Source organism: Fusarium oxysporum, chromosome 11 (genome assembly GCF_000149955.1).
Source record: "Fusarium oxysporum f. sp. lycopersici 4287 chromosome 11, whole genome shotgun sequence".
Classification (NCBI taxonomy): domain Eukaryota; kingdom Fungi; phylum Ascomycota; class Sordariomycetes; order Hypocreales; family Nectriaceae; genus Fusarium; species Fusarium oxysporum.
This window is the reverse complement of record NC_030996.1, coordinates 1,535,581-1,560,870: the sequence shown is the minus strand read 5'-3', so window position 1 is coordinate 1,560,870 and position 25,290 is coordinate 1,535,581. Positions and strand designations below refer to the sequence as shown.

The window sequence follows — 25,290 nt, the reverse complement described above, 5'->3', positions numbered from 1 at the left end:
AGAAGTTAGCTTTTGCATCAAGTTGAGAATGGCTTGAAAATAATATACTGAGGAGAAGATAGTTGGGATTTTCCTACAGCCGATAATAGCTTTTGGGAGCATTCGCTCCGGCCAGTTCATTTGTGGCGCTATCGTTTATCTCCCCGCCATGTCCGGCCACCGGAGCACATTCCAGGCACTTGTTCGAACCGGGTTATGTTCCAATAGGCAAACTCTGTCTTTCAAGTCATAAATACTACTAACACCAATGATTTCAATCGCTACCGGTGGTATGTTATGCTGCCGGTAATCGAGCTGATGTGGTCCTGAAACTTCAGCCTGCGGAATCATTGTAAAGCTTCTGGTCGCTGTTTGCAAAATATCGCCTTGCAGTTTGCTGGATCTGATAGTAGTGACAAGGTGAAGATGAATTAATCGGAAGAATAATACTCAACACCGGTTAAGAAAGATGTTTCTGATAATTACAATCGAGCTGAATAAGTGTCACTGAATGCAGATATAAAAGATAAGGATTGAGATAAAAGCTCATGGTGTTCCTCAGGTATAGATGCAGAAAGATGAAGTTAAAATATTAGATGGAATACCCTGTTCCCAAAGTTTGAAAGATAGCAGAAATACATCGAGAAATGGGATTGAGCGACGCTACTGAGTAACGAGAAGAGTACTCGCAACACTTGGTACACCCGCCGAGTTCATAACAAACAACATCCAATACCCAGGCAAAGCAATACCAGAGTCGCTTGGAACTTGAAACGAATAGCTGTTTCCAGTTCCAGTACGTCTCAGACTTAAAGGAATACGACGCTGGTCAGTATTAACTGTATGAGTTGATGTACCATAACGGATCAACGAAGCCTGCTTGATGCTGGTATCTGCTGTGATTGTGATCTTGCCACCGACCTTGACACTCTTAGCAGAGACTTTAGTGATCTTGGGACGTGTCGCCAGTTTTCCATTAGAGTCGTAAAGATTGTTTGGCGTATAGATCTGGGCATCGAAATGGTTGGTGTCGCAATCACCACAAAGACCGCCACCACCGTTAAAAACCCTGCCGTCAGGGAGTAATAAGGAAATACTGTGGTAGACTCGGACAATGGAGTTTGGTTGCTGTTTATAGAAAGTGTCATCGTTGGGGACATAAAGCTCTGGTGTAAGCTGCGGAGTTGAGTCGGCGAAAGGAATACCACGTTGTTGGCCACCTGTGATGAAAACGTTTCCATCGGGAAGAACAACAGATGTATGAAAAGTTCGGGGATAGTACAGGCCATTGCTCGCGAACACTGTCTTGGGTGTGCTTCCGGGCTCGCTGATTGTGATGATGTGAGCGTTGGTCGTGGCATCAGAGTCTTGATAGCTTGGGGAACCGCCAAACGTAAGGATCTTTCCTTTAACGGCATCATACATGACGGCGTTTCCGCACATCGCATCTGGGTCAGTACCGCGGCTCGATCGGCGCTTGCCAGCTGACTTTACATCTCCGTTGCCACTGGTGTAATACCAGTTCATAGCAGTGCTAGGTCCAGCTTGGAATACGGATCCCTTCTTCCAACCGAAGAGCCATCCGTGGTTATCAGAACGGTAGAGGCCTTGTTGATCTGCTGTCAACATTGGCTTGACCAAAGCTCCTGGAAGGGAGGTCCATGTTTTTGAGGATGGGTCATATACTTCGCCATTCTTCTCAAATATACCACCGCTCCATGAGCCGCCAATAGTAAAGACACGACCATTCGATAGAGTCGCTGATGACTGGTATCCGCGGGCAACTTTCATATCTGGGCCTGGGATCCAACTATCACTAGACGAGTCATAAAGACTTGTTTTCTGAGCGTCATTGCCACCCGTGACAACAACCTGCCCATTTCCATCCATGGAGATACCAGGGCAAAACATATCATGCTTGGTGACAGTTACAGTGCGTTGAGAAATCACACCAGTGGAAGGATCCCAAGTTGAGGTTAAGGTTACACCGCCAGGAGAACCTCCGAACGCATCGTTGCGGTATGAAGACCAAACGAGAACTTTTCCTGATGTTGGCTCAACTGCAGCAGCCACAGGAACGATAGGAAAGTCAAGTGTTGGTCCCCAGCGTCCGAGGCCAGGTTGAGGGCTGGTATAAGAAGGTGCCTTGAAGACGTTGATCTCGGCGATACTGGTCCAAGGCTGGTCATTTGCTTCAGTGACAGCGACAAGACGAACGTAACGAGCAGGACGAGTCTCAAAATTAGAGTATTTTTCAGTGTTGTCAGCGAACCATGTTCCAGTTGCGACAGCGTCGCCCCAGTTCTTCCCATCTGTGCTTAGAAAGACATTGTGACGGCCGATCCAGCCGTGATCACTACCGTCCTGACGAGGAAGAACAGATAAGCCGTTCACATTCTGGGAAGAGCCCATGTCGATAGTGATGGTATGAGGAGGCTTTGGGTCATTGGTGCCTCCAGCGGCCCAGGCAGTGTGCCAGAAGGTGTCGCGGTCACCATCAATGGCCTTGGAGCACTCATCTCCCTCGTGCTGGCTGTCACAGGTAACACGCCATTTGTCACGGTTGATAGCAGTGCCGATGGGAGCTGAGGCTCTAAGACTTAAGAATTGCAAGGATCCTTCGGGAGTCTCAGCCTTTGCTGCCGGTTGGGAGATAGCGACAGCACTAGCGCTCCCTAGGTAAAGAGCAAGTGTCCAAAGGGGCTTCATTGTAGCGAAAGTAATGGAAAAGAAATAATTGTAAGATATGGAGAAGAATACAAAGTGAATGAATGGAATGAACCGGAACCATCAGGAAGTTGGTTGGAGGATGTCATATTATTTATCGATTGCTTTTCTGCTATAAGTTTGTTCTAGCAGGACTGACATCAGACGCACAGCCGGTAGATCCATCGCACCGCAGGCGGGCACACCAACCTCAGCTCACATAGTTCAATTCAGCTAGGCGGATCAAGGCGACTACCTTCAATATCGGGTTTATGAAAAGACTAGTTCTCTAATTGGCCAGCAAAGTTCAAAGTATCTAAGAAAAGAAAAGGGTCTCCTCGTATTGCCCAATCCGCTTACAAGTTATACAGCAGACTGAGGCCCTCGTCTCCACCCGGGCTTGTTTTGTTTCAGGTCATGTTAAATTCTGCAGTGCCTGAGCGCATAGCCTTCAACCTATTGAGTTAGTCTATTCGGTGAGTGGTGAGAGAAAACAAGACTAAAACTTGACGGCAGATCGACGGATGGGATTTTGACTCCACGATGTTTAATTAGTTGAAGCCACAAGGGCCATTTCCCCTGACTTCGTGCATATCGGCGTCATGCAAGTGTAAGACTCTGGGGAAATTTCTACGACAACCATGACAAGAGACTGTGAAAACAAACAGCCGGATCTTCAATCGACAGTCAAGAGCCGATCTCTTTAGTTTAGCATGTAGCTAGCAATATTTGCATGATGTAATCGTTACTCTTAGCCGTTGGATTATCGATTGTGGCTTTAAAAAGTTCGGTACTTTTTAAACACTAAGCTATGAAGCTGGAGCTTGGATGTCGTGATTTCCCAGTCCGTTTGGCAGCCGAGGTTGAGTATCATAAGAAGCCGTCAGGTGAGAGGAGTGATGATAGTCTAAAGTTAGAGACCGCACATGTGACGATCCTCTAGGGTTGAAGCTTACGACAAGTGCCAGAATATTTGAACTGCGGCATCCGCAGCCAAGGATCTTTTGTCGTTCCTGTGATTGGTTGCCATTATATTGAAGGTCATGCCCATGACCTGTGAGACTGTAACAATCAATTTAGGGTATGTAAGCCGAGCTATTTGGACTGGAAAACTGTGTCCTAATGCCCAGCATGTTCTTGCAAATTGTAACCATGCACTTTGACAACTTTAGTCTCGCGATTACTCGAAATGGAAACCCCCGATGTTCTACAGAAATAATTTGAGGCTAAACAATTATCACAGGCACGCAAATCCATTGAGAAGTTGGTATGCTGATGCAAAGTAAGCAAGAATCTGACACGAGATTCGCTGTGCCGCTTGGCGTCAGCACTATTTCCATGCTTCAATATTATGTGAGCTTAAAAACCGACTGCTCCCCATTCTTAAAGGATCAAGGACTTTGTGCCCTTACTGCAATATAAGCTATCTGATTTTTATCAAGTGTTTGTTATCGATAGTTGTGGCGATGCGCTTCCTTACGGATTCTCGAGGTCTTGGTGACCCAAACTCTGAGGAGGTCCCTCTCCTTGTCATTGGGGCTGGGCTCCCTCGCGCTGCCACATCATCAATGCAAGCAGCTTTTGAGAAGCTAGGCTGCGGACCATGCATGCACATGGCAGAGATCCTCCCTCATCCTTCGCGTTTACGCCTCTTCATCGCCGCGCTGCGCGAGAAGAATCCTGAAGTTCGACAAAAGATGGTTAAGCAACTCATTCACGGCCATCGCTCCATCTGCGATCTTCCTGTCGTGTACTTCACACCAGACATGATGGACGCATATCCAGATGCCAAGATTGTGCTCAACCAAAGACCCGATCCTGAAGTCTGGGCCAAGAGCGCTGAGGAGAGCTTCTGGTTCTTCTTCAGTCCTTGGTTCTACTGGGTTGGTCTGCTCTGGTCTTCTGATCGGATGTGGTATACACTTAATATGGAGAGTATCAAGTTGGGCAAGGAGAAGTATGGTTCAGCTAATATCTTCTCGGCGGAAATGTACAGCAAGTATAACGAGGAGGTGTTGGCTGAGGCGAAGAAGAGGAATCGAGAGGTTCTCCAGTTCAAGGCAGAGGATGGTTGGGAGCCGCTTTGCAAATTCTTGGGCAAGGACGTTCCGAGTGAACCTTTTCCTCGATTGAATGAGAAAAAGACTTTCCAGATCGTGAGATATGTATTCATCGCGAAAGGCGTTTTGTCTTGGGGTGCTCTTTTCGGCGCGACGTGGGGCTTTTGGAGAGTCGCGCGGTGGTACATGTAACTCTACGCGTGCATTCAGCCACCATTATCAAATAGTGGATAGAAAGTATAAAATTACCGTCATAAAAAGCAAAAAATGAATCGCTTGTTATGCTAACTGGAGGGTTCGAACCTCCGCGGTTTCCCACTGCGGGTTTGGTTTCTGATAAGAACCTAAACACAGCGCCTTAACCACTCGGCCAAGTTAGCGATGATGATTCGGGTGGCGTAATGGCTCGCGAATGAACACCAAGACCTAATGCCTGAATGACGACGAGGATGTAAAATAACCTCAAGCCACCGAATTCCGATTTTATTGGCAAGGGAAATGTTTAGAAACCATATGAAGCTCATCTTCGTATCTGTGCGGAGGTTTGATCGAGTCTATATGTATGAGGGAAATTTGAAGCAGTCAAACAATTGGCGGAGCTTCAGATGATCGACACAATTTGACAAACATCACAAGGGCAAGGCAATGTCATAGCAACATATGCCGCTCAAATTTCTGTATCTTGTCATTTACTCACAATATCTAACAATCTTGTTCATAGCGGCTCCAACAGGAATCCAAAAGTCGTCTCCTCAGTCTTAACCATAAGGTCTTCACGAACAGCGGGTCCACAAGCACCAGAACCGACACCAGCGACCTTACTATCCAGCCTAATAAACACCGCATCATCCTCTTTCAAATCAGGAGGATGTCTGGCCTCATGAATAGTTGCATCCCTGTGATGCGATGCCAAGAAGCTGAAATTCTTTCCATCCAAGCGTGTCGCACGTAGTCCAATGCTTGGAGACTTGGAGTCCCGAAGGGACACCCATCGCGTGTCTTCCCTGTTACCATTCTCTTGGGGAACATCGTAAGGGGTCTGGAGCTCAGAAACAGACTCGGCATTCCAGATCCCAACGCGTTGAGAATCCTTCTTGTCGGGATAGCTTTCTCCAGGTCCGCGGCCGAGCCACTTGACATGCTCTAGGGTCTTGCTACCATAGAGATTCAGACCAATTCTTGGAACGTGCTCAGGGAACGATCCTGTTGGTGATAGGCGTGTGACGTTGACACTGAGAGCTCCGGTGAGATACACTGTGTACTCGATTTCACAATCCCATCCCCAGAACAGAACTGGAGGAGTGATGAAGGTATGTGACTTCACAACCACCTTGTCTGAGTTGGAGGCATCAACGGAGAAAGATCGAAGTTGAGATTGTAGTTGCTCAACACCAAATCGTTCCCAGTAGGGAACGGCTCCAGGGACGTCGTTGTCGGTCTTGGGGCGCCAGAACGATGGGATGATTGCGGCTTGGGTCTTGGGGTCGAAGGTAAGGAGAGTCACGTTGTTTGAGACCCAGCTCTTCAGAGCACCATAAGCGCGGTCAAAGACGAACTCGAAGTTCTTGCCAAAGACTGACACAGTAGCGCCCTTCTCGGTCACCGACAGTTTAGAAGTGAGGGTGTTGCTTGCGGCGAGAGCAGCCTTGGCGTCAGTCTGAGGAGCCTGGAGCTGCTGCTGATACCAAGCAATCTCGTGACCAGCAGGCGCCCAAGCTGTGGAGCGCTTGAGGGATAGTGTCACTGTCAGGTAGACCTCGTTGTCTTTGTTGTATCGCTTGGCGTCGACTGGAAGAGATACAGAACGTGTCTCACCAGCTGGAATCTCAGGGATGTCGAATGACCCCGAGTGAATCAATGTGGATCTATTTCATAATTAGTATCCTGGAGGGCTCATTTCTTTTCGAATCAACTCACTCTTGGCCAAACTGCTCCACCTTGTAAGATGCAGTCAAGTGGTCCAAACCAGCAAAGTCATGCCAGTTCTCAATCTTCAGCTCTCCATCCTTGAAAGAGAAACCAACAGGTTGAATGACCTTCTTGAACTCTGTCAGACCAGGGGTAGGCTCATGCTGACTGTTCAGAAGACCATCCATGACAAAAGTCCCGTCGTTGGGTGTATCTCCAAAGTCACCGCCGTAAGCGTAATATCCTGCTCCCTCGTGGTCATCCTTCCACAGACCGTGGTTTGCCCACTCCCAGATGAAGCCACCTTGGAGACGAGGATAGTCGCGGAAAGCTTGCTCGTAGTCTTCTAACCAACCGGGTCCGTTACCCATAGCATGTCCATACTCGCAGAGAACGATGGGCTTCTCGTACTTGCCGTCCTTGACACCCTCTTCCTCGGCGTACTTGATCAATCGATCAACTGTAGGATACATATAACTATACATATGTGTCGTCTCGGCCTCCATATCTCCCTCATAGTGAATGAGTCTCGAGGGATCAGCTTCAGTAGCATACTTGAACATCTCTCTGTGGTTGTCACCATAGAAAGCCTCGTTACCGAAACTCCACATGATAACACTGGCGTGATTCTTATCACGGTTAAGAACAGCCCGGATACGGTCAAGGTAGGCGTCCTTCCACTTGGGGTTGTTGGAGGTGAACTCGGCAGCCTTTCCGAAAGCAAGCTTCTTTCGCTCGCCGTAGTCCATTGACTCAGGAATGTCAAGAGGTCGAGCAACAGCATCGTAGAAACCGTGGCACTCAAGATCAGCCTCCGCCATAACCCAGAGACCATACTCGTCACAGAGATCAAGAACGCGAGGGTCATGAGGTTGGTGTGCGCAGCGCAGAGCGTTGATGTTGTGCTTCTTCATGATGAGAAGATCACGCTTGGCGAATTCCAGGGGTACAGAGCGGCCGAGAAGAGGGTGATGTTCGTGACGGTTAACACCTCGGAGACGAATGCGTTTGCCATTGACCTTCATTAGGCCATCCTTCAGCTCAACCGTTCTAAAACCAACGCGTTGCTGGACTTTGTGAAGAACAGTCTGCTTATCTTCAGACTTGAGTGTTATCTCTGCTGAATATAGATATGGTGTCTCTGCTGTCCATTTCTTTGGATCCTCGACATAAAGACTGAGAGTAACCTTTGACTGTCCATCGAAAGAGGTCTCTGTAGATCCAATGACAGCTCCTCCGTTCCTTGCAAGCTCAGAGACTATGAGCTCGACAATGACGCCCTTTTGAGCAGAGACATCGACGGATGCGTTGAGCCGAGCGTTCTTGTAATCAGTGTCAAGATGTGGCGTGAGAAAAAAGTCATCGACTCTGGCCGCTGGGAAGGAAATAAGATACACATCTCGGAAGATGCCTGAAATGATTAGTTATCGGTTAAGTTGGCGGTTTGGGAGCTACTAACCTGACAGCCACCATTGGTCCTGATCTTCGATGTATGTCGCATCAGACCACTGATAAACCCTCACAAAGAGCTCATTCGCGCCCTCGCGGTTGACAAACGACGAAACGTCAAACTCAGAGGGATTTCTTGAACCCTGAGCGTATCCGATCAGGGTACCGTTCACCCAAATATGATAAGCGCTATCAACGCCATCAAAGCGTAATCTTAGCTGAGAATCCGCAGCCCAACCCGTCGGGACATGAAATTCTCGACGATAAGTTCCCGTAGGGTTCTCAGTAGGAACATATGGCGGGCAAACAGGAATTGGATACTGAACATTGGTGTACCAGGGCTTTCCGTGGCCTTGAAGCTGCCAATGACCAGGGACTTGGATCTGACCATAAGCGACATCTTTTGCGCCTGGTTCAGGTGCTTCCAGAACTGTGCCAGCGAGAGAAAAGTCCCATGTTCCGTTCAATGAGATTGAAGTATCGGGAATATGATACGAACGAGTGGGGAGAGTGTTTCTCCTAAAGACAGCCTCGTTGATGTAGTCTGGTCGCGAGGGATCCTCTTGGAGAGGAATGCCCTTGGGCTCTTGCTGAATGCTGTCTCCCATTCTGACGATGAAAGAAAGACGATTGAAATGAATTGAAAGACCAAGTCTCAGGAATTATTGGACTTTTATCTTGATCTCCTCCTCTACGATAGCACAGCCCCGCATCGTGATACGTCTCTCCATGGTCTTCACTCAACACGTGCTTCGGACTGACTCTCGGGGAAGAGAGGACTCCACTAGAATCCATGATAGGTGCGGGTACATTGCTCCATTGGTGTTGATCATGCCTTGTTTGGTGGAACAGCCTAAATGCACCAGAGCGTATTGGGATTAGAGGGTAACAGCCCGGGGATGTCGGAGCCGGAGCGGGGCGAGACTGGAAGGGCTTGGCTGGGCTACCCGACAGCGGAACAGCTCTGAGGAGATTGTCACCTGCCAGCTGATTACGACCTCATGGGGCCAGCCATGGGATGGAATGGACTTGGTATTAGGTACTGATAACTGAGAAGTGTGAAAGTGAGGCGCATTTGAGTAGCAGACAAGGGTAATAAAGACTGTTCAGGTGTCATGGTGTGTTGGAAAAGGCTGATACAAAGGACTAACTATTCGCATTAAAGTAATAAAACATGCTGGCAAATTATGTACATGACGCTACAGACTTACAGAAAATGAAGTGCAGTACCTCCTATAACCATGTTATTCCATTGGTTCCGCCAGTGAGCCTCTTCTTTTCTCTCAGCATGGTCCAGGGGCCTCTAGACTGGCAAACTAGAGACGATGTTTGCATATCAAAATCTATTATTAGGAAGGCAGGCAAGCTTCTAGCCCCCCTAAGTCACAATCTAGAAATGCGGTCCACTATTAGGGCTGAACTCTCCTTGGCATTGGTCTCGGATGTCAAGTCAGTCCTCCGTCGAAGTGTATTGCTGAATATTCCCCGAGCACGACACCTACTTCTAATATCAATAGCTTTGCGTTGTCAAATGTATAGTAGAATCTAAGGAGACTTCCCTAACAAACTATCTATATTAGGCACAATAGAAAATAAGGAAACTCTCTATAGTTGTCAAATACCTAACGTGATATCTTAAGAATTAGGTGCTGGAGATCAGCAACAACTAAGCAGCTACTCCGTAATTGGGCGAGAAATACAGAATGCGAAGGAATGATTACAAGTGAGTTCAACCGATATTTGCCTTTGTAAATGAGGTTTTATCTCAAATATATAGGTATTTACTCAAAACGCGACCTTCCTAATATTATATCAACGAGTAAAACAGTGATCGCTTGCGATAAGATAAGGTCGATGTGTGATTATGTGGCCGCGTTTCACATTAGAGTTGCCGAACTTCCGAGATGGAGAGATACTGCACTATCGACCAATCGATTGTTTCTTTTCGAGCATGTTGGTTCTGAATGTTCATGAAACTCGTAAGTGACAACGTGTTTTCAGCCAAAAGCGTCTCCACTACCGGATATCCGGCACGTATCGCCTGGCATAGCCTCGTCTGCACATGTCATATCACCAGTAGCTTTCGCCCATTTCTTCAGCTTTTATCAACAAATACCGCTAACCCAGCCACAAATCCTTAGAATACCACCCGGCGTATTGTGATGTCACCAAACATTTCCTTTGACTCCGGCACGATCGACAGATTCAACCGGGCAGCAGCCGGGTATATCGTGCCTCTCCTTCTCATAGTCACGAATCTGATTACCTACATCAACAAAGATGCATCCAAAGCTTATGACCTTACTGGCCTTAACGTCTTTGCCAACCTCTATTTGCTTGGAGCCTATCTTAGAGGCGACAGGTTCGGCTAATGGTCCCCGACCAAGTGCGGTGAACCAGGAGATGTATCTTGAGTTGCTTCATGCACTGGAACAGCTTCAACACGGAGAGACGAAAAACAACGTGGAAGAACAACGGCCCGAGAAACGCAGATCTGTGAGTAATACCAAGTTCCTATTTATTTACTGAGCCATGGCTGATTTCTAGATATATGGACGTGCATGGGATGCGATTGCGCCATCACATGAGTTGAAGGAGGGATTAAAGGTAAAGCAGTCTCTTGAATGTGAGAAGAGTTCTAATGTATCCATCGAAGATAATATGGCTTCGCTGGAGTGAGTTCAAGCAGACGATCCATGACTTAAATACGGATATGAACTGAATATTTAGCTTTCGAAATCAAGCATGCCGTCGGTTTAACAGAATGCGGACGCTTTAGTGGACACGCCGGTCCAAATAACGAGCTCTACTATCAGTATGAGGTTGGTACATCTCTCATCTAACCTCACGTCAGATAGCTAAAGTAGAACAGACTGATGATGGCCACTGCGATACCGTCATCGAACAGATCGAGATTGAACGGGCAATCGAAAGCCGTATTAAAAAGGAAGGGGTAACACTTCGTACCACCGAATGCCTGGACCTGACTGACATTGGCGTTTGGAATGGTCACCTCCTCATTGGACCGACCAAGGGCTTTGACTACGAAATAGAGTGCGGGCCAAAGCTTATTGTTACTCCGGTATCCATGATGTGGGATTTGGAAAGTTTAGAGGAAGCGGAGAAGGAGAAAGAACAGCAAGCTGACCGTGAGCTATAGAGAAATGAGTTTAGTTGAAGATGATGAGTCGAGCAGTGATTCTGCAGGTAACCTATAACATATTTCGATGGGCCATCAACCGTGAAAAGAGTAAAAGGCCAGGATAGCAATTACGGGAAGTCAATTTAACCTTATAGGCAGCAAGAAGTCAAGTAGTTGCAATTATATAATCAATTATAACCAAGAGAATGATAACTGCCGCAAATGACATGCATACCGGACGTGGTGGTTATTGTACTTAGCTGGTACTTGAATCTTGTCACAGCGCAGTTGCGTCGCAGAAACATCAAGTCGTTGCATCCTCAGAGGATTGTATGAATTTAGCACCAATGGCATCGTAGCTTACAAAGTTCAGGAGAACTACCTTGGCAGAATGAGCTTATTTAGTTTAGGGTTGTATTTAGACATCCTTAGCTAGACGCCGAGGGAAAAAGCTTATTCTAAGCCACTTATGTTTTCTCTTCTCTCGTAGTCCAAATTGACGGTGGATGTAACTACTGCGAGTTTGATGGGTTTGTGGAAGCTCTTCATTGACTTGGATATGATTGAATTCGGTGCCAGGGAGACTGTCTTGGGGTTTAGAACGTAACTCGCAGACGATTGGAATTTCCTTGAACAGCTGAATCTTTGTCTTGATAATGCAACCAACACGGCAGGAAGTCTGATCCATCCTGCACAGTGCCGACCATATCCTTCTTTCACAAGCACCAGTTTCTGCAAGAACAAGGAGCCCTCGGGGATTCCTTAGGACCAGGCGCGTCGTTTCATCAAAGTAGTAACAGGAGGCGATATGGACTGCAACTTCTTCTGGATTGTCGACAGATCTGATCATCGATATCATTATTCAGGCGGCAATTCGGCACAAATCGAAGATCAAACGTCGTTCAATGACCAACTGAAAGACGCAGAAGACGAAGGATTGTGCTTGCAGCCAACATATCATGACTCTTGATGAAGATAATTATATGAGAAGTACAAGGATAAAATCCTTCGACTGATGCTTTTCGGTAAATAGAAAGGTCCGAGAATCCATTTCGCAGAGTTCTACAAATAGCTCAATTCACAGTCTTGACAATGGATGTTTCGAAGGCGATACAAAGAAAGAGGAATCCACAAGAGCTCTAATACTTGTAGGGCTCTATGCTGGTATTACAAAGAGTTAGCTAAAAACCAGTAATTCATCCCAGAGGATTCAGCTATCTGTCACTAAAGTCCGCGTGGAAAGCTCGGATCCGCCAGCATATTGTGTGTGAGACCGTGGCGCTTATTGTTGCGGGTGATGCCGTTCTTCCGAGTTGCATGCATCTTCCTCATATATAGAGCCGCTGTTGGTTTTAGTTCAAGTGTGTTGGTTCTGCGCATGCAAAATTCTCGTAAGTTCCTGTGCCTCTTGTAGAACCAATAGCATTTCACATGGGTCGGATAAGCGGCATGCTCACTTCCACGCCGAAGATACCCTCACCCATCGAATCTTCTGACATTCAACATCTGCTCTCGTCATATCACCAAATCCTTCGAAATTCCCATCAAAGACCTATAAAAGACCGATACCCTTCCAAGGCCTCACGTTCAATCATAGTAATGACTCCAGAACCTCAACTCGACCCTCATTTCCTCGATCAAATTGTTCAAGCATCAGCAGGATACATTCTTCCCATTGTCCTTCTCGCAGCGAATCTCGTAGCCTACCTCAGTAAAGATGAAACCCGCCCTTATGAACTTCTTCGTCTTAATGTCCTTGCCTTTGTTTATTTACTCTATGCCTACCACAGAGGTGACCGAGGCCGTTAACGAGACCGAGGCTGTTAATGAGGCCGTTAAGATGCCGGATTCTCTGGCGCTGTACCACCTTGAGGACTTTGAGTCTGAGGACTCTGCCCTCGAGAAGCGCAGACACGTTACGGTAAGTTTATCTCATGGTGTATTGTTTACAGTTCTGATATCTCTAAAGGTTTGCGAGAGAATCATCACTATTACCTCTCATTGCGTTATCATCGGAGGTGCTATCAAGGTAAGAAACCCCTCGGTCATATCGACAGGCCTATAACATCCCTTCTTAGGACGGAATTCTCCAGATCAGTAAGTGTGAGATAACTAAGTAGATTTTGAGCTAACATGGCGCTCAGGCGCTGCCATTAAACATGCATCAAACGTCAAGACCCGTTCCACCTTTACTGGACATGCTGGTCCGAACAGCAACCTTTTCTACCGCTATCGCGTATGTGAACCTCTTGTTCTACATTATAGCAGGAGATGCTGACAAAGGAAACCGCAGTCTACTGGTAGACACTGTGACACGACTGCTGAACAGGAAACCATTGCAGGTGCAATCGAGCATCACATCAAGAACCATGGGCACAAGATCTGCGGCACCCAGTGTTTGGAACTAACCCATGGTGGAACTTGGCACGGATACCTCCTCATTGGACCGGCGAGCAACTTTGACCACAAGGCTTACTGTGGACCGGAAGTCAGCTTCAAGCATTGTGACTCGGGAGGCAAGGGTGACATTAACTAAGCTGATCAAGAGCATGGGTGGACATGTTAAGCACGCAGGCCACCAGCGTTTACCCACACACCCCTCTTAAGATCCGTTTGGTTTGAAGCATAGGAGCTTTGATTGATACACGGCGTGTTCGGAAGGTAGACGGATGAATATTTCCCTTCGCTTCTGTGATATAGCAGAGTCAGATTTACATCGAAAGCTCCACGTAGAGCTTTTACCTAACCAATTGTGCCATCACTCGCACCTCCTTTGTACAAGATGACAATGGCTTTTGTAATGCATGCAAACTCATGTCAAAAGAAACCCCTTGTGTAACTACTTGCCTGTTGTGCAAGCCACATGCCTCAATACACTTGGTGAATGTCCACGAAATGGGGCCTCTCTATACTTAAATTCAGGCTAGGCAGGATACCGTTAAGCTACGTCAGTAAGTGTCTTAGGTGTAGTGCAGTCTATTAGGACTCCGCGGCGAACACGAGCGCTACCATTTCCGCGGCAAACACCGGCGAAGTAAATGTACAAGACGGTGGCGGGGCGTCCCGTCAAGTCTGCCTAAGAAATAATAAGCTATATTTCCCCAGGTTCTCCAGGTTCCCCAGATTCCCCAGATTCTCCATATGGAGATCTTTTGGCAAGGCAATTCGATATCAATATGACCACAGACATCAATATCGAGGAGGGTGAAAAGAATGAGGGATGCCATTCTGAGACGGAGCATCCACTTACTCAAGGAGAGTTATTGCACCAGCATGGTGAACTGAATAGAGGGTATGCCGCATCTCCCAAACTTACGGCTGTTCTGCATGTTTGTCTGGTTCAAACACGCCCTCGCGTGCCTATAACATCTTGCTTCACTGCTAACGAGACGATTACATAGGTTAAAGTCTCGCCACATTCAGTTCATCGCCATCGGAGGCTCCATTGGCACGGGGCTATTTCTTGGTATCGGCAGTGCATTGACAAAGGCCGGCCCGCTCTCGCTCCTTCTTGGTTACACCATAACCGGAATCTTCATCTTTGTCATGATGATGAGCCTTGGTGAAATGGCGACTTGGCTCCCTTTGCCTGGCGCCCTTCCCCAGTTCTGTGCCAGGTATGTGGATGGAGCCTTGGGATTCGCGGTTGGTTGGAATGTATGGTACTCAGCAGCGATCACCCTCTGTGCAGAATTATCAGCTGCTTCCCTCATAATCGGATACTGGAAAGGGGCTGAGGGCGTCAACGTGGCTGTTTGGATTACTATCATCCTCGTTGTCGTGGTACTACTCAATATCTTCGCCGTCTCTATTTATGGCGAGGCAGAGTTCTGTTTCGCCTCGATCAAGGTCATCACAATTGTGGGCCTTCTAATCATGACGTTCATCGTTATGCTTGGAGGTAACCCCCAGAGTCGCCGGCTAGGCTTCACCTACTGGAAGAATCCAGGGCCGATGAAGGAATATCTTGCTGAGGGTGATCTTGGTCGCTTCTTGGGCTTTTTTACCACATTGATTAACGCTGCCTTTTCCTTTGGTGGCGTGGAAATGGTTGCTGTTGCTGCCGGTGAAGCTGAGAACCCTCGCAAGAACATCCCTAAAGCTGTCCGTCGCATCTTCTGGCGCATTATCTTCTTCTACGTTCTTGGTGCCCTTGCAGTGGGTATTTTAGTTGCTTCCAACGATCCTCGCCTATTATCAGCCCAGGCAAGCGGTACTTCTAATGCCGCAGCCTCACCCTGGGTGATCGGAGTCCAGAACGTCGGCATCTCAGTCCTTCCGTCTATCATTAATGCTGTTATCCTTTCGTCGGCTTCATCATCTGCCAATGCCTTTATTTACAGTGGATCCCGTTATTTGTACGCATTGGCTGTGAATAAACAAGCTCCAGCCTTCTTCCTCAAGTGCAACAAACAAGGAGTACCCTGGATTGCTGTCCTGGTTACCAGCGCAATGGGCCTTCTGACCTATCTTTCAGTCCAAAAGGATGGCGGTGCTGCTCAAGCATTCCAGTGGTTTCAAAACCTCGTTACTATTTCATCACTGTTCACCTGGTCCTGTGTATGCTTGGCATACATCCGTTTTCATGCTGCCTTAAAGGCGCAAGGAGTTGATCGCGACACTCTCCACCTGAAAAGCTATTTCCAACCTTGGGCAGCTTGGGCCGCTCTCATCTACTTCTCAATGTTGATCATTTTCAACGGTTTCAGCGTGTTCATGTCAGGAAGATGGAACATCAGCGGTAAGCTTTATTCTCGCCCAATCAACTCTTTTGCGTGTTATTCAGACTCTATCCAACTACAGCACTAACAACTATTTCCAGACTTCTTCGCGGCGTACGTCAACACTCTCATCTTCGCCGTCCTTTTTATTGCATGGAAGTTGATCAAGAAGACGAAATGGATCCCGTCAAATGAAGCTGATATAACAAGTGGCAAAGACGCCATCGATGCACTGGAGGAGATCTGGGAGGATCCAAAGCCACGTAACGCTCTCGAGCGCTTCTGGTTTTGGCTAGCATAGGACTTTGCTCTAGGAAAGGTTCGCCACTCTTATGCCCAAGGCCGGAATGTAAGATCAAACAAAGAATATTCATCTTGATCATAAGCGCTCTTGCGCTACTTAAACCAGAGAGTCGTACTCTTGGTCCACTCGGAAGCTTTTTCCAAGGTTTCACAATTGAATATACTCTGTCCTTATGTAAAATGTATCCATCATCGCCAAAAGTTCCTGTTTTACGTAGACAGCCTTCCTTTTATTCCCTGTGGCTTGGCTTTTGTTGACCTTGGCTACAATGAGTACGTCGGCGTAGCTGAGTACAGTTTATTAGCCGCAGATTCCCGCTGAGAGACACGCTGATGGCACAAAAGATTCTAAACTTCAAGACGATTATTGAAGTAGGTCGTCTCTCAAACTTAGGATTAGTTTACTTCGCATTCTCTCACTTCGAGTTTCTACCCAGATTCAGCCGTGAGTGCAATTGTGGGAGGAGAACATCACAAGTACGCAGGAAGGATTTATTGCTATGTCTTCTATCGTTCCTTTGACGTTGGCTTTCACAAACAGCCTCCCTGCACTGTCTCGTTGTTCAGAGCTTTACCATCCTTCTTGGCCTGGAGTAGCCTCTTCAATGCGTTGACCAGATCGGCAACGGCCTCCTCTGAGGTTTGATGGTGGAACACTAAACGCCCGTTAGGGAAGACAGCGACTGCCGCATCGGCGCAGTACTGAACAAAAGCAGCACCAGGAATATCCATGCCAGCCAGATCTAGTACCACCATGTTGCTTTGCGCAGGCAGCACTAGCCTGTATCCTGTGTCCTCGAGTTGACTGCCAGCTCTCTTTGCCAATGCATGTATGGCTGGAAACTTGGGCACTGTATACTCAAATGCAGACAAAGCTGCAGCGGCCATGATGCCGGGCTGTCGGGTACCACCGCCAAGAATCTTGCGGTAATGCTTACATCTCTCGATGAAGCGCTTACTTCCTACAATAACGCTCCCCATAGGGGCACCGATACCCTTAGCTAGGCAGATAGACATGCTATCAAAGCATGCAGCATAGTCCTTCAGGCTGACGCCCTCAGCAACCACACTATAGATTACTCGGGCCGCGTCGAGATGCATGGCAACAGGTCGTGAGCCCTCGGAAACTGGAAATGAACGAACGTAATCTGCAATAGCTCGTGCCTCTGCTAGAAGGAGAACGGTGCCGCTCAAGGTGCTCTCTAGCGAGACAACTCGGGTCGGAGGAAAGTGGACTGGACCCAGGTCAGTAAACTTCACAGCGTCGAGCAACATGTAAAGAGGAATCTCTCTTTGGTGTTTACTCACTGTTTCCGTCCGCGATCATGTTAGCCTTCACATCTTCGAGTGTAAGATGGATGCCATTCTTCGGGTGGACCGTAGTAACTGTGGCTTGAGAGATGGCCGGCAGGGCTCCAGACTCCCAGTACTGAATATGGGCTCGATAATCACAGAGAACACTGTGGGGAAGTTGCATGAGGTGGGTGCGAAGGCAGATCTGGTTTCCTTGAGTGCCTGAAACCGCCCACAGCGCCGCTTCCATGCCAGTCAGCTCAACCATCTTCGCCTCGAGGGCCTTGACAGACGGATTGCCCTCGGCATCGTAAATGTCATCGTTGACCGAGGCCGCAAGAATGGCCTGATAGAGTAACGCGTTAGCAGAGCTGGGGGAGGGGCGGGGCGATCAAGAGGGCAAGGTTACATACCTCCATTATTTCCTCAACAGGAACAGTAACAACATCAGATCTGAAGTCGCGAGATGCCTTTGCTTTCGCAGCCTGTATCTTTTCATGAATCCGAGTGGTAATAGGAGGTTCCCTGACCAGGCCGTTGACTGACTGACTGACTGTCAGCAGATATGGGCTTGGAGAGCCTGACGGCCAGACAGCTCTCAGTTTCTGTGTACCCGTTGATAGCCATTGCAGTTGATAGGGCAGACGTGGTGTGGTAAGGCAGTAGAGGCGGAAGAAGGGCCCTTATATGATAGTGTTAGAGTGAAACTTTCAATTATTAAACAAATCTGCTTGTCTTATACTTCGCTTTGACTCTTCTAGTGGTGAGGACCACGCTGCCATATTAGCTCCGTGCCAGTTTTCCGCGGAGCGAAATTAACTTTGGAGCCGGCCGTTGCAGCACCCACGGAACGCCACAAAATCCGGCGAATCTTTCCCGGAGAGCAATTGCCTATTCGTCGAGTAGAAACCCACGACTTGAGTCGATTCGTGAACCATGCTCCGATTCTCGGTGGCAGTCGGCTGGAGACATAGCCAGGGCCGCTAACCAGGTTTAACCCTTTTTATAATCCTGATTATTATTTATGTAACAGCCAATACTATGAGCACCTTCAATAGCAGTCCCTTATATAACTATCTGCTTGTTGTATAAGCCACATACTTCGGTCAACACTTGGCGAGTCTCCTCCGAATGAGACCTCACGCCAGTTTCGGAACAACTTCTCAAGATGGCTTCCTACAAGTGTGGCTCGTGAGCCAATGAACTCTTTGAGAGCCGGTACGTGTGATGCAGCGAGGATGATCAGCATGGCTCCAGACATTCTGCTCCTTGTCAGTGTGATGTAGGTCGGAAACGATCGTCAACTTACGAAAGTGAGCATATCCACGTGTCAATCAGAACTGTTTGCGGGAATCCTCTTAGGTCTAACGCATGCAGCAAGCAAGCGTCCAGGCATAGCTTGCAATTTTGCATAGCATCTGGTATTGGAGGCACCCTCGTCTCAGCGTAGCTACTGCTTAGCATCCACATCAGATAGGGTCGGTAAATCACGCCCTTGCAGGTCAGATATCGTTGTCGAAGGAATCCACCAGCCGCTGTTGCTGCCTCTTCCGTATCTATGCTGAAAGAGAATGAGGCTGGTAATACTTCACGCCAGTCATCGAGCTGTCGCTGTAGTTCGGCAACGATGCGTGGAAAGCGAGTGTGATCGAATGCGGCGCCCGTGTCCTTTGCGTAGAGTAGTTGATGGACTCTGTTGAGGAGGCGTCGCATACTGATACAGGCCAAGAAGTAGAGAGATGATTCCTCTTCTACAATTTCGGACGGGTGCGTGTGATATGTGCTTGGTAGTGGGATAGAAGACTCGACGCGAGCGATTCCTGACGGGGGACATGCTGAGAGTTCAGCCATATAGTCACTTAGACAGGTATCAGTTAGCTGTCATTTTGACATTATTACGTACGAAATGATGGTTTACCTTTCTAGAATGTAGCATGACCAGAATATCCTTCTGATGCGTTCTTCAGCTTCGTCGTCATGCGTGTCGGGTGGATAGGAAAGAAGCAACATGCATCTCGTCGCTGTAGCACTGAGATACTCCCAAGCCTGAAGTGGCCGGACCAAAGAGGCGAAGTAAAGACTGGCACGTTAGAAAGGGTAAAATTCGGAACACCAGTGTCATCTTACGCTGTGAAGAAGAGGCACTGGGTGCTTCCAGAGTCAACTTGCAGATGGGCAACGTGGAGCTTCTTTAGAGCCAGTTGGAAATAGATGTCACCCAGCTTCCGCTTCCGAAGTCTTCTGTCTTTCTCTGCTGCATCGGGCTCAGCTGTAAAACGAAGGTCTTCGGCAGCTTGACTTGCACATCCTAAAGCCAAGGTGAGTAAACAAAGACAAGAGTGAACTGTATCCTCTGAAGGCATTCCGGTTTGAAGTGTCGCACGTAAATTGCCCAGTTGTTCTTGTGACATAGAAGGGTACCAGAAGTTGATGTTTCGTTCGAACGCCTCCAACATCGAGGTTATGTCTTCCGCGTCAACGTATGGATACATGGGGTTTGATGCAACTGCTAGCGGTGGTCGTGCCTGTTCAAGATAGAAGATCGAGTCTCCATCATGTCGAAGCAGTGGAAAGACATCAAAGTGAGGCCATTGGAGTATCGACTCAGTTGTCGAAGTATGCATAGAGTCCAAGACCGCATTCTCAAAGTTGTTGACATTCTCACGTTGGTCTTGACTGGTCGGTGTTTGAATCGCATGACTCTGCCGACGAAGATTCAGATCTGGCGAGGAACCCGAGAATGAGTTGGTGCGATTTGTTTGAGGTGAGTTGGCAAGTTGGACACCGGCCGGCTACAATGGTCAAGGCTGGACAATTAATCTAGAAGGTATGCTTATGGCTTACGATGGCAGATCTTAACTCATGTAGGGTTTTCTCGACCCGCAGAACGCTTTCTAGGATCAGATCGTTCTTGCTCCTCCTGCAGCCGGTGTTACTATGCTGGAGCAGAGCAGTAGATTGAAGAGTGAGGCTTACGAGTTGGCTTCAGACCCATAGGTGCAATCATGGCCGATCGACGCACATGTTGCGCAAGGATTGTTTCCATCGCATCTATCGCTATCAGCCAAGCTGTCAAGTTTCTGGTAGATCACCCAACCTTGTCTTGCGGGTACGACAAGCATCGCACTAATGTCGGTCAGCACATGCAACATGAGACATGATTGCAAACTCACTGCATGCGACGTCCTCAACCTCTTCCTCGCAGGCCATTCATCATTTGCTTGATCCATTGCGCTGGGAACTGAGCAGCAATTCGCTCCGGTACGGGCCGACATGAACGTGGGGAAAGAGGAGATAATGAGGGAGGAGTTTGTGAATCATCTGATGGATCACGGGGATGCTCGGTCCGAGGTCAATTGAAGCTTGTGATTGGTGCGGGAATTCATTCGGAGAATGGGTTAGTTACCCCAGCTTTTCTGACCTTGACCGATTGGTCACTTCCTTGATCTGCGAGGTTGGTGCAAAAGCTTGATGGGCATGAGACCTTGGAAATACTGGGGTGGAAATCAAGGTCATGAGGTGCCATTGCTCGCTGCGACGTGGTATGCAGATCGGGAAGTGAGGCCGAGGGTTTGGCGATCGGCAGACAAGTTTAATGGGAACTCAATTGGCATGCGATACGAAATTGTCGCGAACCAATTGAGTCTGAAACACTGAAGTCGGGACATCTTTCTGGTTGGTCACTGCTTTGGAGCTAATCATGGTCAAAGTATCACGTTGCGAAGAAAAGATTTGTGGAGTAATAGTGCATTATGCATCATATTGATTGCGATGGAGTTATCTTCAGTATGGCTACCTAAAACTTGACGAGGCAATTGGGGTTGACCAGATCAAACCTCTCCCGCAAGCTTCGCATCTCCCGTCACATTCAGAGTGTTCATGACAGTCTGAGCATCCCTCTTCTGAAGACTCTTCTTCACAGGGTTGGGTGCCTCAAACACCTCGGACAATTCCTCAAGAGTACGATCCTTCGTCTCGGGGAAGAAAAAGTAGATAAAGACAGCTTCAAACAGATCCCAAAAGACAAACACAAGGTAGAAGTAGTAACCGATGTCCTGGAAAGCGGGGCCACTGCTGTACTGGATAATGGTCGAGGCGATTGAACTAGCAAGGTTACCGACGGCAGTACCCTTGGCTCGAATGTCGGTGGACAAGCATTCAGCGATGTATGCTGACTGTAGAGGAGTCCAACCGAAAGAGAAGACGATACCGAAGATGAAGATCATGGCAACAGTGGCGTTGGCAGCGGAGGCGTTGTCGGGTTGGTCGAGAGAGAGCTTGCTGGTGCCGGTGATGACGGCGAAACAGCATGAGCAGAAGATGATTGAGTAGATCAGAAGAGGTCGGCGACCGACAACATCAGTGAGACGCGCTCCGAGAATGGCACCGAAGAAGCAGAGCACAGGGTTGATGCCGTTCAGAGCCAAGACCTTCTTTTCGTTGGTGATGCCGGCTTGCTTCAGCATGACGGGGAGATAATAAGAGCTAGGCATGGTTAGAGAAATGTTAGAGCTGTAGAAGAACTTGTGACGTACCTCAAACTGTTTCCACTGACTTGTCCAAAGACAGCCATTCCCAAGACACCAATAAGTCGGCGTCGCGCACTATGGGTGTTCCAGAGTCCACGATAATCCCACCAAGACTTATCAGTAGCATCAGCAGCAATTTGGTTCGACATCTCCTTAATCTGCAACACAACCATCGGATGGTTCTCATCACCCTCACCATGGTACGTGGCAAGAACTTGGACAGCATCCTCAACTCTGTCCTGAGCGATGAGCCATCGTGGAGACTCAGGCAGCCACAGAACGCCAAGCGCAACGATACCAGAGGTAATCATCTGGCACCAAATGGGAATTCTCCAGGCAATGTCACCATCGACGTAACTGCAGCCGTAGACGACCCAACTAGCGATGATGCTACCGATGTACCAGGTACAGTTGTACAGACCAGTAATGGTGCCTCGCCAGTTGGGATGCGCCATCTCGCTAACGTAGCAAGGGGCGGAGACACAGCAGAAGCTGACACCGAAGCCGAGGATGAAGCGACCGCCGAGGAATTGACCTCGTCCGGTGGATGTAGCTTGGACACATGTTCCGATGATGACTATGATGGCGCCGGTGAACATGCCCCATCGTCGGCCGAAGAAATCGTTTACGGGAGCGGTGAAGAACACGGCGGCAATGGAACCGATGTTGTACATCGCAAAGATGATACCGGTCGTAGAGCCCTCAGAAGACCTGTGATTGTTAGTTCAAGTGCTTTTTCTTGGTGGTTTCACATACATGTTGAAGTAGCGTTGGTATGCCTTCATACCGTTGATACCACCGAGAAGACTACCGTCATATCCGTTCTTCCCAAGTTAGCAACCAGCTCATTGTCCTCTCGTGGAACACTCACCAAGCAACCGCAGAGGTATGCGCAAGCCAGGATGAAGTACAACCTGAACATACGAGGCGTCCATGGCGACAGCTTCTGATTCTCAACATCATGCGCAAGCTGAACCGCGACATGAGCGTCATGAATCTCATCACCATGGTCAACAGCGACCTTCTCATCAGCTTTGTAGTCCATATTGTCAAAGAATCAGTGGAGACTTGAGCCAAGAATGAAGACTGTCGATCAAAGGGCCAAGCTCAATGGGTCTTTATATAAGTCAAGTTGCATGCATATTCATGTTAGACCGGACTTTGGACCCCAGACGGCATGTAGCGCCCGTCCGACGTCGTCCCCGGATTTGCAGGGCTGGTTCCCCCTCATTCTGTGCGTGTTGGGATTAGTTGGCGGGGCGAGATGGTGTTCTGACCTTTTGTCGGGGCGAGGATTGGGTTAGACTGCTATCCACTCCGGCTCCGGTTGCCCCGAGGTAAACCTGGGGTAAGTTTTGGTGGTACCGATTGGTTCGGGTACAGCATCTTGGAAACGAGCCAGTTATGTCAGACCAGTCATATGTTGTGTTTTTGCTCGTGACAGGAATTAAACTTAGGCGGAATGGCTTCGAAACCCTTTGTGGTCAGCCCATGATCCTGGGTTCTAGCGTAGTCTGAGAGATGGCGACATTGAGATGGTCTCATGGAACAGACTCCTTGCTCGTCTTCCACGTAACATGTTTTTCAGCGTGACAAGACAAGTCAATTGACCTGGACCTTTGGACTGAATAAAAAGCAGAGGCCCCACTATCCTACACGCCAAATAGAAAAGGCATTGGCTATCGTGTAGTCGACACTGCACAAGCTCGGACTAATTTTCCTTCTACCAAGCTGCCTCCTTCTCCGGCTTCTGGCCATAGACCACATAGCTTCTGCTGTCAGTATAGGAACGACATATTGACGAGGGCAACTTACATCTTCCAGTACCCATGCACCTTCGGATTCCTCAATTCATTCCTCACATCCGCACAAAGAGATATCACTTCATCCTTTGACCAACCGAGGACCCTGGTGAACAAAGCCAGACTTACGCCCTCAAGTCCTGATTCGAAGTTGATGAGGTTCCATTTCCCAAGTTCCTTGAGTTTTGGGTCTTTGGGCCAGCTGTTGGTAGGCCATTTGTAACTAGTTTCCACGACATTATGAAAGCCGACTTTCTTGACGATGGCTTTATACTTGTCAGACTCGCCAAGTGGCCGACCAAGTCTACGAGAGCCTTCGATAAGGCATTCTTGCCACTTCATCAGTGGAGAGGTTTTGGGGTCGAGAGTCCCATCGTCGCAGAAGACGGGGAGTTGGATATCCTGGATCTCATACCAGCCACCGGGGTTCAGACCACTACCGTGCGTTACTAGAATGTCCGTGGGTTGATATCTTCTATCAGCAAGCTTACTTAAATGCCTTTTTTGCTATCGTTTCTGGGTCGGAGAAGCTTCCTGTCATCATGCGGGAGAAAATAAAGTCAAATGGTGTCGTCCATGTCCACTCTTTCTCAAGGTCGTCGATCTCGAAACTGCAGTTCGGTGGTACGCTGTAACAAACGTTAGGAAGATACTACTAAGAGTCAAGGTGAGTTTGGACCAACAAAGGAGGTTGGATAGGACTCAGATCAACGCCGATCACCTATTCTCAGAGATTAGGCTAGTCAATAGAGGGTTGTAAGTGGCATACTTCGGCAGCTGGGTGTTCCTCAGCTAGGATCTAGTTAGCCAAGTTCCATTAAAAAGTCTTCATCAAAAAACACACCAAATTCCAATGCCCAGATCCCTGTTCCGGTACCCATATCTAAAACTCGTTTGGCAGTAGCGGCTCCTGGATTCAATGCCCTCTTCCCGTCAAGCGTAATGATATACATGCCATCTTGCAAATCTACTCGTTGTCAGTGTTATCTAGCATATCTCGAGGTCTCTTCCTACCGAGTCTATCGTTTTCGATCTCCAATGCGGTTAGACCAAGCACTCAGTTTGTTTCATGATGAGCTCACATCGTCATTTGGGTAGGCATACTCTGTTTCCATCAGCCAGAGTCAATTTGAACCGAGGATTATTCTCACTCCCTTCACTTAACCTGTGGTAAGTCCGCCCATTTTCTTGTGCGAAATGGAGCAGGCTGGATCGAAGTGATAAATTTAACGAGTCATCGAGTGGCTTTTTTTGTGAGAACCTTGACCTTGGTGGGGTCGGGATGGACTTACTATTTCGATAGCAGAGTCGTAATCTAGATCTACCGCCTGCCATTCAATTAGCAAGTGCCTGAACAAACGGAGTTTCTTATTACAATTCGTTCTGACATGCTGGCAG

General features: G+C 48.1%; 10 protein-coding genes and 1 non-coding gene across 12 annotated transcripts; 4 read left to right on the top strand and 7 right to left on the bottom strand.

Moving 5' to 3' along the window:
* Window positions 1-642: 642 nt before the first annotated feature.
* On the bottom strand, window positions 643-2,688 carry FOXG_09956 (galactose oxidase; the record flags this gene model as incomplete). The annotated part of the gene is made up of 1 exon (XM_018389188.1): window positions 643-2,688. One exon carries the CDS (start codon window positions 2,686-2,688, stop codon window positions 643-645), a length of 2,046 nt encoding a protein of 681 aa, XP_018247403.1.
* Window positions 2,689-4,151: 1,463 nt separating this feature from the next.
* Window positions 4,152-5,006, top strand: FOXG_09955 (uncharacterized protein; the record flags this gene model as incomplete). Its single annotated transcript, XM_018389187.1, has 1 exon — window positions 4,152-5,006. The coding sequence occupies one exon, from the start codon at window positions 4,152-4,154 to the stop codon at window positions 4,935-4,937; it is 786 nt and encodes a 261-aa protein (XP_018247402.1). The 3' UTR covers window positions 4,938-5,006.
* A 21-nt stretch (window positions 5,007-5,027) lies between these two features.
* FOXG_20190 lies at window positions 5,028-5,125 on the bottom strand. Its single transcript has one exon. It is a non-coding gene; the product is annotated as a tRNA-Leu (tRNA).
* Window positions 5,126-5,379: 254 nt separating this feature from the next.
* Window positions 5,380-8,827, bottom strand: FOXG_09954 (beta-galactosidase). Its single transcript, XM_018389186.1, has 3 exons — window positions 8,113-8,827; window positions 6,663-8,064; window positions 5,380-6,610 (listed from the first exon to the last, which is right to left on the bottom strand). Exons 1-3 carry the CDS (start codon window positions 8,708-8,710, stop codon window positions 5,461-5,463), a joined length of 3,150 nt encoding a protein of 1,049 aa, XP_018247401.1. The 5' UTR covers window positions 8,711-8,827; the 3' UTR covers window positions 5,380-5,460.
* Window positions 8,828-10,191: 1,364 nt separating this feature from the next.
* On the top strand, window positions 10,192-11,521 carry FOXG_09953 (uncharacterized protein). Its single transcript, XM_018389185.1, has 5 exons — window positions 10,192-10,598; window positions 10,650-10,709; window positions 10,759-10,777; window positions 10,833-10,924; window positions 10,975-11,521. Exons 1-5 carry the CDS (start codon window positions 10,383-10,385, stop codon window positions 11,260-11,262), a joined length of 675 nt encoding a protein of 224 aa, XP_018247400.1. The 5' UTR covers window positions 10,192-10,382; the 3' UTR covers window positions 11,263-11,521.
* A 1,228-nt stretch (window positions 11,522-12,749) lies between these two features.
* On the top strand, window positions 12,750-14,075 carry FOXG_09952 (uncharacterized protein). Its single transcript, XM_018389184.1, has 5 exons — window positions 12,750-13,165; window positions 13,214-13,273; window positions 13,323-13,341; window positions 13,389-13,480; window positions 13,538-14,075. The coding sequence occupies exons 1-5, from the start codon at window positions 12,962-12,964 to the stop codon at window positions 13,778-13,780; spliced, it is 618 nt and encodes a 205-aa protein (XP_018247399.1). The 5' UTR covers window positions 12,750-12,961; the 3' UTR covers window positions 13,781-14,075.
* Window positions 14,076-14,420: 345 nt separating this feature from the next.
* Window positions 14,421-16,266, top strand: FOXG_09951 (AAT family amino acid transporter; the record flags this gene model as incomplete). The annotated part of the gene is made up of 4 exons (XM_018389183.1): window positions 14,421-14,536; window positions 14,646-15,586; window positions 15,635-15,985; window positions 16,067-16,266. The coding sequence occupies 4 exons, from the start codon at window positions 14,421-14,423 to the stop codon at window positions 16,264-16,266; spliced, it is 1,608 nt and encodes a 535-aa protein (XP_018247398.1).
* A 483-nt stretch (window positions 16,267-16,749) lies between these two features.
* Window positions 16,750-18,343, bottom strand: FOXG_09950 (threonine aldolase; the record flags this gene model as incomplete). Its single annotated transcript, XM_018389182.1, has 4 exons — window positions 16,750-17,503; window positions 17,577-17,907; window positions 17,975-18,114; window positions 18,304-18,343. The coding sequence occupies 4 exons, from the start codon at window positions 18,341-18,343 to the stop codon at window positions 16,800-16,802; spliced, it is 1,215 nt and encodes a 404-aa protein (XP_018247397.1). The 3' UTR covers window positions 16,750-16,799.
* Window positions 18,344-18,388: 45 nt separating this feature from the next.
* On the bottom strand, window positions 18,389-20,847 carry FOXG_09949 (uncharacterized protein). The gene is made up of 8 exons (XM_018389181.1): window positions 20,735-20,847; window positions 20,659-20,687; window positions 20,538-20,612; window positions 20,406-20,481; window positions 19,689-20,353; window positions 19,480-19,641; window positions 18,871-19,419; window positions 18,389-18,823 (listed from the first exon to the last, which is right to left on the bottom strand). Exons 1-8 carry the CDS (start codon window positions 20,834-20,836, stop codon window positions 18,613-18,615), a joined length of 1,869 nt encoding a protein of 622 aa, XP_018247396.1. The 5' UTR covers window positions 20,837-20,847; the 3' UTR covers window positions 18,389-18,612.
* Window positions 20,848-21,242: 395 nt separating this feature from the next.
* On the bottom strand, window positions 21,243-23,235 carry FOXG_09948 (uncharacterized protein). The gene is made up of 4 exons (XM_018389180.1): window positions 22,962-23,235; window positions 22,847-22,914; window positions 22,097-22,801; window positions 21,243-22,046 (listed from the first exon to the last, which is right to left on the bottom strand). The coding sequence occupies exons 1-4, from the start codon at window positions 23,133-23,135 to the stop codon at window positions 21,392-21,394; spliced, it is 1,602 nt and encodes a 533-aa protein (XP_018247395.1). The 5' UTR covers window positions 23,136-23,235; the 3' UTR covers window positions 21,243-21,391.
* Window positions 23,236-23,498: 263 nt separating this feature from the next.
* FOXG_09947 (uncharacterized protein) lies at window positions 23,499-25,290 on the bottom strand. Of its 2 annotated transcripts, XM_018389178.1 has the most exons (11): window positions 25,268-25,290; window positions 25,185-25,220; window positions 25,044-25,137; window positions 24,975-24,997; window positions 24,907-24,925; window positions 24,737-24,859; window positions 24,662-24,684; window positions 24,576-24,613; window positions 24,384-24,521; window positions 23,906-24,328; window positions 23,499-23,859 (listed from the first exon to the last, which is right to left on the bottom strand). In XM_018389178.1, exons 1-11 carry the CDS (start codon window positions 25,280-25,282, stop codon window positions 23,814-23,816), a joined length of 978 nt encoding a protein of 325 aa, XP_018247393.1. In that variant the 5' UTR covers window positions 25,283-25,290; the 3' UTR covers window positions 23,499-23,813. The 2 variants fall into 2 exon arrangements, with proteins under 2 accessions (XP_018247393.1, XP_018247394.1); XM_018389179.1 differs by having other exon boundaries at window positions 24,975-25,137.

Coding starts and splice junctions, on each gene's coding strand:
- FOXG_09954 (XM_018389186.1), bottom strand. CDS start 8,710: ATGGGAGACAGCATTCAGCAAGAGCCCAAGGGCATTCCTCTCCAAGAG. Junction 8,065..8,112: donor GGACCAATGGTGGCTGTCAG/GTTAGTAGCTCC, acceptor TAATCATTTCAG/GCATCTTCCGAGATGTGTAT. Junction 6,611..6,662: donor GTGGAGCAGTTTGGCCAAGA/GTGAGTTGATTC, acceptor ATTATGAAATAG/ATCCACATTGATTCACTCGG.
- FOXG_09953 (XM_018389185.1), top strand. CDS start 10,383: ATGCATCCAAAGCTTATGACCTTACTGGCCTTAACGTCTTTGCCAACC. Junction 10,599..10,649: donor GGCCCGAGAAACGCAGATCT/GTGAGTAATACC, acceptor GCTGATTTCTAG/ATATATGGACGTGCATGGGA. Junction 10,925..10,974: donor AGCTCTACTATCAGTATGAG/GTTGGTACATCT, acceptor AAAGTAGAACAG/ACTGATGATGGCCACTGCGA.
- FOXG_09952 (XM_018389184.1), top strand. CDS start 12,962: ATGAAACCCGCCCTTATGAACTTCTTCGTCTTAATGTCCTTGCCTTTG. Junction 13,166..13,213: donor AGAAGCGCAGACACGTTACG/GTAAGTTTATCT, acceptor ATATCTCTAAAG/GTTTGCGAGAGAATCATCAC. Junction 13,481..13,537: donor ACCTTTTCTACCGCTATCGC/GTATGTGAACCT, acceptor AGGAAACCGCAG/TCTACTGGTAGACACTGTGA.
- FOXG_09949 (XM_018389181.1), bottom strand. CDS start 20,836: ATGTCGGCCCGTACCGGAGCGAATTGCTGCTCAGTTCCCAGCGCAATG. Junction 20,613..20,658: donor TGTCGTACCCGCAAGACAAG/GTTGGGTGATCT, acceptor TGATAGCGATAG/ATGCGATGGAAACAATCCTT. Junction 20,354..20,405: donor ATGAGTTAAGATCTGCCATC/GTAAGCCATAAG, acceptor TGACCATTGTAG/CCGGCCGGTGTCCAACTTGC.
- FOXG_09948 (XM_018389180.1), bottom strand. CDS start 23,135: ATGGACTACAAAGCTGATGAGAAGGTCGCTGTTGACCATGGTGATGAG. Junction 22,915..22,961: donor CATACCTCTGCGGTTGCTTG/GTGAGTGTTCCA, acceptor TAACTTGGGAAG/AACGGATATGACGGTAGTCT. Junction 22,047..22,096: donor GTCAGTGGAAACAGTTTGAG/GTACGTCACAAG, acceptor AACCATGCCTAG/CTCTTATTATCTCCCCGTCA.
- FOXG_09947 (XM_018389178.1), bottom strand. Junction 25,138..25,184: donor ACGACTCTGCTATCGAAATA/GTAAGTCCATCC, acceptor TCACAAAAAAAG/CCACTCGATGACTCGTTAAA. Junction 24,998..25,043: donor CCACAGGTTAAGTGAAGGGA/GTGAGAATAATC, acceptor TGATGGAAACAG/AGTATGCCTACCCAAATGAC.